The following is a 15,217-nucleotide window of genomic DNA, read 5'->3' on the forward strand; positions in this document are numbered from 1 at the left end:
TCGGCAGCGGGGCTGCCGCGGGGGCAGGCGGTCTCCTCCTGGTTAATCTTTTTTTTTTGTCTTTTGTAACAACGATTGTAATCACTGGGGGTTCTGGGGGAGGGCGCGCGTGGGGGAGTGAGCGACAGCTGAGCGAAGCCTGGATCAAAGACAAAACTCCCTGCTGACACCTGGGCAGCTGTGCCGGGGCGCCCGGTGTGGCAGGAGGGGCCTGGAGCTGTGCCACGGCTCCGGGCGTGGGAGGAGAGCCCAGGGGAGAGGGGCGTGGAGGTGCTGTGGGGACGGAGGGCAGGACCCCTCACCGCTACACCCCGCGCTCCATCGGTTACAGTTTACACTCAGACACTTGATGTTCAAGTGCAAGACTTCCTATGCAATTGTTTTTTACTTTTCTAATAAAACCTGTCTGATTGATGACCCGCCGCCTCCCTGTCTTCCCTGGGCTGCGAGGGATGATGCAACCGCCTCCCCGATGACCCCGCTCCCCCCTCGTGCCCCGCGCCCGTGGGAATCCCTGCCGGGGAATCCCTGCCAGCAGCCCCGTCTGAGGAAGGGGCAGGCGGCGCGGCGCGCCTCGGCACGGGGCCGTGACTCAGGCGGGGCTGAGTCAGGCCTGGGTGGCAGCACCCCGTCACCCACAGCCACAAGGAAGTGGCCGGGGGGGAATTTGGGAAAAAAAACAGGAGCGTCTGGTAAAAGGGGGAGGGAGGGAGACGGGGGAGGTCTTGGGGGTTGTCAAATCCGCCCTGGGCTGTGCAGGCGGCGCTTCCCTCAGAACACGCTCCTGAGCCGCCTCCTCCTCACATCCACGCTGCTGAGTGCAATTAGGGCAGCCCGCAATTAGGGTGACTCAGAAAGAAGGCTTTCACTGCAGGGTAATTAAAGCGCTGGGTCAGGCGTGAGGTGCAGAGGCTAAACCCAGGCCGAGAGACAAAATTACACGCTGCCCTCCGACTGCCGGGTCTGGCTCGGGGTTGTTTGTGTTTTTTTCCCCTTCCTCTCCAGCCAGACGCTGACTGCGGGAGCTCCTCAGGGCTTCTGAAGGGGACGGCCCCGGGCACCTGGAGCCGAGGCCACGCACGCCGCGGGGCTGCCACCGGGAGCAGCTCGCCTCCAAAAGCCAGGTTGTGCGAGGGCATCTGTCCCCGCCAGGTCCCAAAACGGGGCCGCTTCCAGGGGCTGATGAGCTGGGATCGTTCCTCCCCGGCCCCACGCAAGGGCAGCCCCGTTTTTGGGGTCGGGGGGCTGTGGCACGGTGCAAAAATCCCTCACGCAGGCGCCCCAGAACCCCAAAACCAGGTGGAGCAGCCGAGGCGCGCTGCAGGACTGGCAGTTCTTCACAGCGGTGTCACGGGACGGAGCAGGCATGTCGCTCCCCTGGCAGCGGTGTCACCGTCACCCCGGCTGCGTGGCTCGGAGCTATTTTTAGCTTTTTAGGCGTATTTTTTTTACACTGCCCTCTCCTGAGCACGCCAGGGGCTCACCCCGCGCCATGCCAGCCCCTGGCCGCACGCAGGGCACTCGGTGTTGCTTTTCAGCGCTGCTCTGACAAGGAACGACCCAGGGCTTCGCGGAACACTCAGAAAAACACCCTGACAGCACCAAACCCACCTGCGCCGCGTCACCCCAACGCCCCGCGGCCACCCCAAACACCCCCGGCACAGAGCCAGCCCCGCAGCCGAGCCGCGGCCCCTGTTTGGAGCAGAATGCCCTTCCTGCCGTCCCCGGGGGCAGCGAGGTCCCGGGGGCAGCGGGAGGCGCTTCGGCAGCTCCCTGGAAGGTGCCAGAAGGCCCCGGCGAGGCTTTATTTAGCCGCTCCCTGGGGCCGGGGCAGGCAGAGGGGTGCCTGGGGGCCCCCGAGGACGCGGCGGGGCTGGCTGTGGGGCCGGCCAAAGCCATAAAGCCTTAAAAATTAAATAAATGACGGTGCCAAAGCGGGGCCCCATTGGCTCCCTACCTGCTGGAGGAGGATGCTCTCGGGGTGCCGGCCATCCCCTCCCTGTGGGAGCCACCCCAATTAAAAGCTTGCCTTCCCAATCAGGCTAACGAGGTGGGGAAGGCGCTAACGGGCAGCCCGAATTGCCCACGCCGAAAGCCCCTGAGCGCACCAAAACCCGGAACAGCTCTTGCTCCTCCAGCCTGGGCACGGCCCAAACCACAGCAAAATCACCCCAAAGCTGCGGCGCTATCGATCCGCCACCAGAGCACGCCTTCGTTAGCGGCCGCTCATTAAGGGCACCGAGGCACCAAGGGGTCCGGCGGCTGGGGCTCGGTTTGCACTGAGTCACCGCCGCTGCCAGGAACTGGGTGGGGGGAAATCAAAGCCTCGCAGCCCGGCTCCAGAGGCGGGGGGAAAGGGAACGAGAGGAAATCCCGGCCCGTGGGAGCGTGGGGCTGGGCGGGAGGGGGGAGCTTTGGCCTGGGTCACTGCTGGGGAACTGGGGGAAAGAGACCAAAAGCGGCCCCGTCTCAGGGAAGGGCCCTAAGGGGCCAAATTGTCCCCTGGGGTGCTGAAAATAGAGAGGGAAGCAGGAAATTTGCCTCCCCCCATCTGATCTCCCAGCTCCTCCTTCGCAGCCGGGTGCTGGGGTTGGCCCCGCGAGCCGCAGGAGCCGAAATTGGGTAGGGAAAGCGGCGCGTGCAGAGCGGCTGGCAGTCGGGTCTGGCTTCCAACCGGCCCGGGAGGGGCTACAAATTGGGATATTAAGTTGTTAATTTAATTGCTTGCACAGAATCGGCTGTTAGCAATCTGCTAGCAGCCATTAGCGATAATCCCATCCTAAACAGCAGCCGTTTGTTCCTCCAGGAGGAGACAGGGTGATGCTGGGATTTTGTTTTATTAATTTTTTTCCCACATGCCTCAGTGCAGGGGCTCGGGCCAAGACTTTGGGCTCGCATCTGCTTTTCCCAACATTTTAGAAGCCTAAAAGACCGCTTTCCCCATTTCAGAAGCCTGGAGGAAGAGGCTAGTGTTAGGAGGAAAATGGTGCACCCCCCAACAAACAGCTCAGGCTCAGATGGAGGAAAAGGAGCAGCTGAAAGCACAGGGCTGGGGTGAGAAATGCCATTTTCAGGTCAGCCTCGGCGAGCTTTTCCTTCCTTTGCTCGCTGCGGTCCGCACACGGGGGACAAACGTGTGCCAGCTCAGGGAGGCTCCTGCGAGCCCAGGAGCCTGTTGACTCAAGTCTCTTCCCAGGCACAATTATGGAAAGAAAAATACAACCCAGGCCAGCCTCGGGAGGCCCAACGGAGCTGCGAGGCTGCCCTTCCTGCCAGGGACGTGGCCGCGTTTTGGCTTTCCCCTCTCTTTCCACACCCCTCAGCGACCTCTCCCTTCTCTCCGTCTTCATCCCAGCACCTTCGCACTCCCTCCCTCTCACACGAAGCTCCCGGTGCTCCTCAGGTGCTGGGGCTTGGCGGTTCTGCCTTGGTGTAGTCAAAAAAGAACCAAAAACACTGAAATAACCAGGGAGTTACCTGGTTTCTGAGCAGTTTGGTGGACGCCACCGCTCCCCTTCCCGTGGGGTCAGCGCCTCTGCTCCGTCCTCATTTCCTACGAGGCCGCTTCCACCGCCGCCCAGGGACCTGCACGACGCCGGCACAGCCGAAGCCTTTCACGATATAAACATTTATTTATAGATGTACAATTCGGTAATCAATTCTAAATCAAGAAACGCAGCTTCCAGGAGCATCCGATCACGTTACCCATGGAAATCTACTCCACAAATCCGGAGGTTTCGGCGGGCAGGCTCTGGGCGAGGAATGCCGTTCCGCCAGCCATTCAGCACCTCTTGCAGACGTGAGCTTTCCTTTCATCCCCCCACCCCCAAGAGCTCTGGGCGGCTGTGCCTCGATGAAGAGCTCTTCCAAAGCGCCGTGCTTCCACCCCGTGCCTTCCAAAGACGGAGGTGCCATAAAATAAAAAGGAGGCAAAAGACGACTTTTAAAATCAAGCCCGTGTTGTGGCGGCTGTGGAAGAAGGCTTGGAGTTCACGGGAGGGCTGATGCTTTGCCTTCAGGCAAAAATTAACCGCAGGGGACGAAAAAGGATCCAGTTTTTCCCACTGACCCCGAAGGAACGCAGGCGGCGGCGCGCCACGGCCACGTTGCGAAGTCGGGTGCGGGACAAAATAATGAACAAAGGGACAGCGCGCGGGGAAAGCCCCGTTTACAGACGGAAAGCTGCACACTGATTACGAGGCAGAATTAAAAGCAGACTGAAACAAAAAAAAGGGTACACACGGCCATAAAGCGACCAGCTGAAACCCTCCAGGACAATCCTTTCCTTCGCTCCAGTGCTCAGCTGACCCGCGGAAGCTTCTGCCGACGCTGCAAACCCAAACTGCAAATCTGGGCGGTTTCGTGCATCGCTTTTCGCCCCCTGCAGATTTGGAAATGCTTTTATTCCAAGCCGGAAGGCGGGCATCTCCCTCCCCGGCCGCAGAGCGCCGCTGCCCTGGGGAAAGCCAAGTGCAGTAAGCGCCGAGTGATTCCCAGCTCCGTGCCAGGCAGAGCGAGATACCCCGGGAAGAGACGCCGCCCGCTTCCCCTGTGCCAAGCTGGGCAGAGAACAAAATAATTTAATCATCCAACCCCTGCATAGTTTAAAAGTACAACGTATATACAGCTATAAATTAATTCTGAATAGATTATATTTCTTTTTGTTTAAAGTTTCGTCACCAAATCGTCCGGTTTCCCTCTCCAGCGCAGTCCCGAGGGTCTCCTCCTGCTGCACGGCTTTGCGGCTGTTCCCTCACCTCCCGCCACGCCGCGGTCCCTCGGCGCAGCCAGGCTGGAGGCGCTGCGAGGGGAGCAGGAGGCCGGCAGCCGCGTTTCCTGTCCTAGCTGCTGCCTGAGACGTCGTAACGGCGGAGACGGGCAGAGAGAAGAGAGAGGGCAGTTGTGCGTTGCTAATTCTCCGATTCCATCGCAGTATCGGGTTTGATTCCTTACATACAAACCGTCAGCTCGGCTCAGTGCACTTCACCAAGAGGCTTCAGGCATTTCCAGTCTGGGAACGAAAGCGGGAAGGGGGTGAGTCCCGGGGGGCCGCCCGGCGCGCCGCCACCCCGCCGCTCCCCGCCCGGCCCCGCGTTTCGGGAGGCTGCGCCCAGACCACGGGCACGCGGCGGCGCCCGGTGCCTCCTCTCGAAGGAAGGCAGGTCGGGAGCGCCGCGCTGGCCTGAAAGAAGAGGCGCCGGTATGAAAACAGGAGCGGGAGAACCGAGGTAAGAGTGCTTCCAAAAACGGGGTGCGGGCAAAAAGGGGCCGAACGCGACCCCGAGGATTTGCTCTGAGGGCCTTCAAGCTTTTAGACGCGCTTCGTGAGGCAAGGAGGGTGAAAACAAAGAACAGCTCCGCTGCTGAACCTCGCTACTCGTGCCTGGGAGCCAGGTAGCCGCATGTCCAGCGCCCCCAAGAAGTCCTGGTACGGCTCAGCAGCGTCCATACAACTAGAACTTGGTGCTTGAAGCTTCACCTTCTGCTTTTTTTTTCACGGAAACTGCTTTCAAAAGGTTTTGGGGCTAGACGGGACCACCCTCGGAGCGTCTGGGAGGTGGAATCAGCCCAGGTAATCGGGCAGAAAAAGGACTCCAGGCTCTGCCCAGGTGTCCCTGGCTTTCATCAGCTCCCCCGGGACCCAGCACTCCCGCCCTCACCTGCGCTACCCGGCTCGCCCTAACCCCAGCTCTCCGACCCTCCAGGCTCCGGCTCGGCCCCTTTTGTTTCCCCGCGACCGCCCGAAGCTGCTTCTGCAACCTGCCGTGAACTCCAACCCCCTGCTTTGTTCTCCTCGAGTGTCAGGGGAAGGCAGAGGGGGGCAAGGAACAGCTGCTTTCTACGAGTCCTTTCCCCGTCACCGCGCTTCTTCAGCGCCACGGGTAACGACTTTTTCAACAAAGCAGCCAACCAAGCGACAACAAGGGTTCGTTTAAAGGCGGTGGCTGGCTGCCACGGCTGGGAACGGCGTAGCGAGATAAGGAAAACACACTTCAGCCAGCCGAGCTGTGCCGGGCGCGCGGTTGACAAGAGCTCGGCCGAGTCGCCAGCACGCCCGGGGCTTTGCTTTGTTCCTCGAGGACCAACGCCAGCAAAAACAGCGAGCTCGGAGAGAGCCGGGGTGCTGACATGCAAGCCAGAGAGAATTCATCTCCCAGGTCAGGAGGGCGGGCGTGCCAGAGGGGGCTGCTTCCCCCCGCTACGTGCGCGCGTCCGGAGGAGACTCACGAAGACTCGTGCCTCAGGGATTTAAGTATTAAAAGCCCAACTGCGCCGCGCTCTGCCGTCCCAGGCAGCGGCACCAGCTCGTACTTAGGGCTCCGCCGAGCGGGCCGGCGGCGGCTATCCATGCAGAGAGGCCTGTACGTCTGACAGTCTGCTACAGCTGGGGGTGCCCATCTTCTGCGCCCGCTGGTACAGCTCCGAGTCCCCGAAGTAGCGCGCCCGGTACAACAAGCCTTCCTCTGCCAAGGGAGAAGCGCGGCGTTAGGAGCACGGCGGGGGAGGAGGCCCCTCACCAGGCCGAGTCCCACCGAGCACGGGGAAGGAGAAACGCGGAGGCTCATCGCTCGGCAGGCTGCGGAACGTGCCTCCGCGCTGTGAAAACACAACTTCAGCGTGGCTCGGCAGGTTTCTTCCTGCAGCACACAACCCCCTCTGCCCCTGAGCCCACGCTACTCACTCTGCTGCTTCTCCTTCCAGCAGTTATTTCGGAGGTTGGCGATGTAGTCGTCCTCCACGCTCCTCTCCACGTTCTTCAGGTTGGTGCCCGTGTACTCCTCGGCGAAGTTCTCGGACACGTAGTAGATGACTTTCAGGTGCTCTGTCACCCTCCTGTGTATGTGACCCACGGACCTGGCTCGGGAGAGAAGGCAGAACAGCGTCGGACACCTGAAGGGCATGGCCAAAGCCTCGCGGCGCCTCGCCACGCCGCAGAGGATCGCACGCCGCTGACTGACCACACGCATCGCCCCCACGCACCCCCCGCCTCCGAGCTCAGCAGAGGAGAAACCTCTGGTGGAAAGGAAGCAGCAGCACGGGGAGGGACAAGCCGGCAGGGAGCCCCACGGCTGCTCCCACTGCCCCTCGGCCGGACCCTGCGCCCTCCCCTGGGGACGTCCGCCGCCCCCAGCAGTGGCAGCTTCCCCTAGCTCATCACATGCTGCTGCGGGAACACAACTAGATCCCTCTCCGCGCTCGAGCCTGCACCGACGAGTACAGCAAGCAGCTTCTGGAAGGAAACCTCTCCTTACCCTAACCCTGCCCCCTCGGATTTGCATTTCAGACAAAACCGGGTTCTTGTTTGCTCCCCAGCGCCCCGGCAGACCTAGGGACACTCGCTGGGGCGTGCCTGCAAGCCGCAGCACAGGACCTGTGCCCAAACGCTGGATTCATCGGGAACGGCTCCAGCTGGAGCCGTGCCCCAAGTCTCCCACAACAAACACCAGCTGGCTGCTGCATCCAGCGCCAGCCCGCCTCCTGAGCCAGGTATAAACATCAGCTCCTCCGTGAGCAGGGCGTGCAGGAGCGAGTCAAACACTCCTGCACGCTCCACCAGGGAGAACAGTGGGTCACCCCCCGGGCGGAGCAGGACCCAAAGCTCTTTTCGAGAGCACGGCAGTGCCTGCTGGCAGCTCAGCTCGCTGCTTTACCCGTCAGCACAGAGCCCCGAGGCCTCCACAAGCCTGAATTCCTCTTCTGTGCGCAGACGAAGGAAGGAAGCTACAGCGTGAGCCCTCGGAGGAGCCTTTCTGAGCGCGCAGAGCTCCCGCAGCGTGCTGAGAACGGGGGCAGAAGAAACCTGCTACCTGGAGGCAGCCGTGCCGTTCGGCCAGGCAGCTTCGGTGAGGCGTTGCTGAGCGGGGTGGCACGCACCTGGGCGGGCCGGTCAGCAAGAACTTGATTTTTGGAAGAGGCTTCCGAAGGGAACCGAGTGACAAGGGTTTCTTTACGACTCTGCCGTTCTCAGCAACGGCCTCCCATAAACAAGGGGCACTAAAACCTCCCCGCGCCATTAAAACCTCCCCAGGTTCAGCAGCTTGCCTGCGGCACGCTGGGTTCGGCGCAGCCAGCTCGTTTCCTGCCAAGGAACAGCTGGGCTCAGCATTTTTTCCTTTGCCTGAGCAGCAGAGCAGCACCGCCTGCCGGCACAGCACGCTGCTGCTCCAGCTCCTCCCGCCTCGCTCAGAAAACACGGCCGAGGGGCTGGGGCAGCTCGTTCGCTTCTCTTGTCCCAACCCCAAGTGGGAAATCGGATGGCACGGCGAGGGAGCGTCTTTTATTCCCCCCCCATATTCCACTGCTCCGGACTAGATGTAAACCCAGCTGCGGCTTTTAGGATGAGCAGCTCTGAATTTCATTTTTCATACCCCGATTTAATTCCACATCTCAGCCCACTGCACAGGGATCTCGGCGCACCCACGCGGCCCCGCTGGGCCACAGCTTCTCGAAGGCATTTACCCCGTCCCTTTCCCACCCAGCTGCAGGCTGCAGAGGTTCCCCGTCAGCGCCCCAGTCCGTCAGCCCAGCGAGCACCCCCCGGCAGACCCTCCCGTCCCAAGACCTGCCTGAAAACAAGGCGGCCTTCCCTGACGTGTGAGACACCAGGGAGCAAGGGCAGGAGGAGATAAAGCGAAGCACCGGTGGGAAAAGCAGAGCGCCCAGCTCCCCGCCCCGCCACGGCGGCCAGCCCTCCAGAACCCACCCCGCTTCAATAGGCTCAGAGGAAGGGGTACTAACGGCCTCTGGCTCAGGCTGTAGGGAGGGCTGGAGACCATCATCTGGCTGAGAGCAGACACGATGATCAGGATGAGGATAGGCATCAGCTGGACAAACAGCCCGAGGCCGCCCTGCAGGAACAGAAACGCACAGTGGAGCGCCATCCGTAGGCTGGCAGGCAAAGACCCCGCGGCATCGCTTTCCCTCCCTCCCAGCCCGAACACAGCCTCAGTTCCCCTGCCCCACGGAGGCAGCGGGCTCAGGAGGCTCCCCAGAGTTAACTGGGAGACGTTTGGCCGCCCGCAGCTCTCCTCCTGAAAGGACAGCGTGACTCTGGAGGTCCCAACGTCTCCAGCTTTGACTGGAGGGGACGGGCAGGGGGAACCCGGTGAGCAAATTTCAAAAGCCTCCCGCCTGTACTTTGCTTGCCTCCGTCTGACCGCGCGCCCCGTGAGGCTCCCGTCCTGCTCGTGCCGGTGAGCAGAACTGGTTTTGTGAAAGCGCTCTCCCCTCCTCGGGGTCAGATAAAGAAATTCCCCCTCTGCCTCAGCTCTGAGCTCCCTCCGCCTCTGGCAGAGCGCGCTTCCCCCTTTCCCCTTGCGAAGAACTACTCGGGAAGTTCTCACTTTTTCTTTCTTTTCCTTTTTAAGCATTTTACTGGCTATTGAAAGAGGGGGGTTATGTTGCGTCCCACATGCTCCTTCCTTGGAGGCATATGCAGATCCTGTGACGGAAATCCCCCAGGCAGCTCAGGCCGTGAGGCTTTTTCCTCGGTGAATTACACACCACAGACTGCAAACACCCCATCCCGCACCGTGAGATAGAAGGGGGGAGCCACCTGTGTCGTATCATCTGAGAGCTGCCTCTGCCTTTTAAAATCAGAGAATGAAGTGAGAGGAAATGCTTCCTCCCTGCGAAAATCAAGCACGTTTGACTGGTGTCATCTCATTTCGAGGCGGCACGGGTTCACGAACACACCGGCGTTTTTCCCCGCTGGAAGAGAGCTCGCGGCCCGCTGCGTGCTCCCCACTTACGTCTCCCTGGTGCTCCCGCCTGTCCTGCCTCTGGTGGTAGGTGTACCGCATCCTGCCGTTGCTGTACACGTGGACGTTACCTGCGAGCGGAAGGCGAAGGACACACAGAGGTCAGCGCACGCAGGACGGCGCCGGCTGGCTAGGAAGGAACCACAAAAGGTGGCTACGTCCCACGCCAGCCTCACCGACAAAAACACAACCCTGAAACTAGACTGTGGAGGGATCCCAAGCAGCTCAGCAGGGGCGGCTGCAGCAGCTCTCCCCAGGAGACCGACAGAATTCATGCGAAGGAGTTTATCTTTTGATTAACGCCAGTCGGAAACAGAGGAATAAATACTTTTGGTAGGTTTTCCATCTTAAAAGCAGCTTTTCCTCGTTTTAGACGTCAAAACTACAGCTGAAGAGGGAGACCAGCTGCAAAACTACTCCTGGATTCTCAAGGGACAGAAGGGAAAGGGAAAAAGAGACTGAGCAAGGACAGCAACTCGCTGGCGTTACCGGCGTAGCCCCAACTTTCTGAAACAGAATTTTCCCCAGGTTGGTCCAGAGGCCAAATGAACGCTGCCTCCGCTGCCAACAGGGGGAACACGAGGCAGGCTTCTGAAACAGCCTTCTGGTAAACTCTCTGGTCTCAACTCACTCCGTTCTTTCCTGCTACCCAAACCTCAATAGCATTGGGTAGAGCAGGCACAGACCGAGCCCTGGAAGTTACCGGGGCTTGTTCCCATGGCAAGATCTAACTTCTGACCCAGCAGGCACAACAGCCTTCTTCGGGACCCGGTTATTATCGCGACCAGCACCGCAGCGAGTCATTGCTGCTCTAACATTCAGTCCAGCCTAGGAATGCGGGCAAACACCTGAGCTGGGGGAAGAAGCCCAGCTCTGCTGGAATTACCCGCCGGGTCCCGAGCTCTCCGAGTTCCCATGGAACAATTTAGCAAACCCTAGGTGTCTGGGTCACCTGGGAGGGAGAGCTCCCATCAAACTGGGCTGTGGAGGGGAACGCTGCTGTCCTGCCGGTCCTCGCCCTGCCCAATAAATCCCCACTGCGCCGGGACCGTCGGAAGGACCGGGTCCCTCTCAGGACACCGAGGTTTCACGTGCTTACTGGAAGGAAATCCACCGCCAAAGAACATGTTGAAGAGGTCCTCGGGGGAGATGTCCGCTTCAAACCCGCGGTGGAAGTCTGAGTGACTGTGTCCGTGCCGAGCAGGGTTGAGCTTCTCGTCCCCGTACTGGTCATATTGCTTCCTCTTCTCCGGGTTGCTCAACACCGCGTACGCGTTGCCGATGGCTGAAATATCGACAATAAGGAAGCAATTAGCTCCTTTCTTCTCGAGGTAACGCGCTGAGCCCTGCCAACAGGCACGGCTCGCCCTCCTCAGCGCCCAGATGAGGTTCTCCAGCAGCCAGGTCTCCGACAGCGCGGCTCTCCTACCCGGCACGCTGCTTTGGCCAGCGCAGGCAGAAGGAAACCACAGCTGTTGGCTGAAAGCCGTGTCAGCGAGCTGTGCGTTTCAGAACCTCCAGGTTCCGGAACGAAGGTGCTTAATTACCAGGGCTGTTAACAACGCCTGCGGAACTAAATCCCCCTGGGTTCCCTGCTAACTCTCCGCAGCCTCAGCACACGCAGGGCCTTCCAAGCAGGCCGCCCGCCTGTTCCTGGGCTCCTGTCCCCGCGCATCCCAGTTCACCCCTCGGCGCCAACCCGCCCGCGAGCCTCTGTACGGGGCTGCGGAGCACATCCCTGCTCCTCCCGGCGCCGCAAGGAGGGGAGGAAGCTCTCAGCACTGGGGCTGGCTGCTGCGTTAGAGGCAGGGGCAGCAGGAAAGGCAGGTACGTGCCCTTTGGAGGGGATTAAGATGCGGAATTTTCCCAGCAGCGAGCCCGAGGTGTTGGGTTTCTTCCTGGACTAGAGGTCTGGAGAGCGGAGGATGTAATGTCAGCATGCTCGCTGTACGCCTCGGTTATAATTAGCGCACACGCAGCAAACGCTTCTGCGAGCCGGGCAGGAAGCTGGACCACAAGGACTGGCTCCAGCACTCGAGCCGGTCCCTTCGCAGCGCGTGATTAAGCAACGAAAATGGGGCAATTCAGGATCCTGGTCATCGTCTAGCCTTCTGCTGACCAAGCGACAGGGAAACGCCTCGTTCCCGGTCAGGATTGTAGCTCCCAGCAGCTAGGTCCAGCTCCTTCCCCAGCGTCAGCCGAAGGCAGTGATGCAAACGTGGCTCAACGCAACGGCAGCCACCTGCAGCCGCGGCCAACAAGGTCCCAGGACAAGACCTTTATCAGCCGTGGCCGGGAAGCCGAACGTCAAGACCTGAGCTAACACACACCAACGTTAGAAAAAATTAACCCGAGCCCTCAGAGCGCCGCACGTTTCCCCCTTCGCCCTCTGGAAGGGAGCAGCTGGACTTTGGCGAGCCCTGCAAACCGGCAGCCCTGCTGAAGGCCGGGGAGAGCCAAGGAGACGAGGCGGGAGGATAAAGGGCACCTTGCTTGACGCGCGACTTCTGGCACGTAACTCCTGTCAAAGCCTTCGGCAAACATCGGCGCTGGAGATTAGAGGTGAGGAAACCTGCCTTTCGCCACCTGGCGAGGACTGACGGATAAACCGGCGGCCGGCGGCTCGCGGCACAGGCGACGCAGGCAGATGCTCCCTGCTTAACCTGGCCCCTGCGCTAAGAAAGAGTGGCTGGGGGTCAGCTCGCTATCGGCCAGCAGCGAGACGCTTATCAGTCGTGGATGTAAGCCCAAAAAGGCTCGAACAAACCTTACGTAAGACTTTTACTGCTGAAATTTGTCCACTCGGAGCTCGCCCCTCACTGCACTCGTGGCCTTGCTCCCTGCTCCAGCAGAAGTCCGGGCACTTCCCTCCCGAGGTGGGCAGAATCGGAGCGCGGTACTGAAAGGGCTCAGCGCTGTGAAACGGGCACGAGAAGTGCTGTGCTCATCTCCGTCGTCACGATCAGGATCGCGCCGTGCTGCTCCAGCTCCGCTGCACCCCTGGTGCTGCTCAGAGCCCCCCCGGCAGGTGAAAAGCCGACGAGGGGGGTATGGGCAGCGAGGGAAGTGCCCGCGGGGCCGTTCTGGGGATCTCCATCAGAAGAGGCCTCACTTTACTCGGGAGCGGAGCAATCCCAGAGCCAGCCCAGGGGAGCACGGTGCCACGATCACCGGCCTGCTCCTTTATTTCCCCTCACACAGCTGAAGGCAGCTCCCGTGCCACCCTCCCGCGTTTGTTCTAGCAAAGGGGAGTTACCCGGCCCACAGGCATTGCTGAGCGCTCACATCCACGAGTCAGCAGCTCAGCAAACCCCTCCTGCTGAGGCTTCTGACGTAAGACACGGGAGATGAAGAAGAAAGGAAATGAAAAAATCCACGAGCGCAACGCTCCTGCTGACCTTTCTGAGCTCTGACTGGGCTCGGCTGTACGGCCGGCGCGGTTTCACCCGGGGAAACCCCCGGCACTTCTACCCAGCAGACCCAGCCCCAGCCCTTCCTGGCGGCCAGGCCCTGAGCGGGCAGCCCGAAGGCCGAGGGTCTGCCTGAAACGCCCCGCGGGCAGGGACGGAGCCTTTGGCAGACGGTTTTCCTGCCGGAGCCCAGCCGGCACTATTCCTCCCGGGGGACTCAGTCACAGCAGCCCCGCTGCGCTCTCAGCGTGCGGGGGCATTTTGGGAGATGTTTGTAAGACAAAGGGACTGCAAGCACAACACCCGCCTCCGGTGCCAGCAGGGGAGCAGCCAGCACCTGCCCCAAACGCGCCGTGTGGGCAGCTCCCAGCTCCCAGCGCGCTTCGTTCGGGACACAACCAGCTCAGGAGAAGAGAACTCTGCTGCCAAGAGCCTGACTTCGCTCTGCCTGAACCAGGAGGTTGTTTTCAGGAGTCCCTGCTAGCCCAGCTCAGCAGCGTCGCCCGATGGCTGCGGGTAAATCTCACGGTACCTTTAAAGGCCTCCGTAGCCCCCGGCGCGTGGTTCTTATCGGGGTGGAACTTCAGCGCCAGTTTCCGGTACGCCTTTTTCAAGTCCTCGTCGGAAGCTTCTCTGCTGACTCCCAGGATTTCGTAGTAGTCTTTGCACTGCTTTACCCTGCCAGGGGAAAAGGGACGGGCGGGGAGTTTCGGCTGCGAGAACTGCTCTGCCTCGGGTGTGTCGACTCCGCGACGTCGCACGCGGCGCGGTTCCGGCCGACGGCGCGCAGCGAGCCCTGCTTTACTCAGCTCGGGTTCCGCAGAGGCGACCCGCTTTTTCCTCACGTGCTCGCCCGCAGCCAGCCTGCGCTACGGGCACCCAAACGCTCCCAGGGAACGAGGCGGGCCAGGAAAGGTGGCAGGGCCTCTCCCCGGGCAGCGCTGTCACCTCCAGAGCAGGAGCAGGACGCGTGGGGGGGGGGCACAAGGACGACAAGCGGCAGGCCAGGAGCTGGGGGATCACTGGGTTTTTGGCGTCCCCCCCGTGACGTTTCAGACCCGGTAAATTCGGGCTTAAAAACTAACACGGGCTGAGCCGGGGAGGGAGCAGCAGGCGCCGCCCAGCCCCGCGAGCTCTCCGCCACCATCCCTCCTCCTCACAGGACCCGGACGAGCCAGAGCAGAGCGGATAAACGCGTCCCGGGAGCTGCCAGCAGGAGCGTCCCGAGCATCTCTCCCGGCAGAGCGAGGAGCCCCGCGGGGGGTTTCTACTTGGCGTGACCGCGAGCAGCAGGAGAGGGGGACGAGGCCGTCCCCGAGGCCCCGGGCAGCGCACGCACCTCCTGACGGCATCCGCCTGGTCCCGCGTGTAGCCCCGCGGCGCCTCCCCCGCCGCCTCCCCGCCGCTGCCCGGCCTCCCCTGGGGGCTCGGCGGCGCCCCGGGGCTGGGGTCGGGGGCGGGCTGGGCGCCCGCTGCCTGCTGCTCCTTGTCGAGCTCCTCCAGGAGGGCTGCAACGGGAGGGAGGCGAGAATTAAGGAAATTCGGGGGGAATTAGGAGATTGGGGGGGGGGACTTAGAGCTTTGGGGGGGGGGAATTAAAATAAATTCAGGGAAATCAGATGAATTTGGGAAAAAAATAAATAATCTCGGGGGAGATTAGAAAAAATTGGGGAGAATTAAAGAAATGAAGCAAAAATTAAAAGGAATCCAGGGGAAGTTAAAACAGCTCCGGTGAAAATCAAAGCCCTTCTGAGGAAATTGAGGCCATCCAGGGAAAATGAAAAGAGACCCGTTAAAAATTAAACGAAATTCTGGGAAAATTGGGGAAATTCTGGGAAAATCAACAGTATCCAGGGGAAATTAGAAAAATTCAGGGGAAGTTCGAAGAAATTCAGGAAAAAATAGAGAAATTGAGGAGAAATTAGAGAAATTCAGGGAAAATTAGAGGAATTCAGGGACAATTAGAAGAAATTCAGGTAAAATTAGAGAAATCCAGGGAAAATTAACGCCCCCCTTCCCCCCCACCCCCCGGACTCGCTTTCCCAG

General features: G+C 60.7%; 1 protein-coding gene across 1 annotated transcript; it reads right to left on the reverse strand.

Annotated features, from left to right (window-relative positions):
* Nucleotides 1-4,560: 4,560 nt before the first annotated feature.
* On the reverse strand, nucleotides 4,561-14,707 carry LOC118160192 (dnaJ homolog subfamily B member 12-like; the record flags this gene model as incomplete). The annotated part of the gene is made up of 8 exons (XM_035314726.1): nucleotides 4,561-5,011; nucleotides 6,313-6,464; nucleotides 6,683-6,855; nucleotides 8,740-8,849; nucleotides 9,753-9,832; nucleotides 10,861-11,046; nucleotides 13,704-13,849; nucleotides 14,511-14,707. Coding segments are annotated over 7 exons (1,014 nt in total), but the record flags the coding sequence as incomplete, so codon positions are not given.
* Nucleotides 14,708-15,217: the final 510 nt, after the last annotated feature.

This window comes from Oxyura jamaicensis, unplaced genomic scaffold (genome assembly GCF_011077185.1).
Source record: "Oxyura jamaicensis isolate SHBP4307 breed ruddy duck unplaced genomic scaffold, BPBGC_Ojam_1.0 oxyUn_random_OJ106628, whole genome shotgun sequence".
In the NCBI taxonomy this organism is placed as follows: Eukaryota; Metazoa; Chordata; class Aves; order Anseriformes; family Anatidae; genus Oxyura; species Oxyura jamaicensis.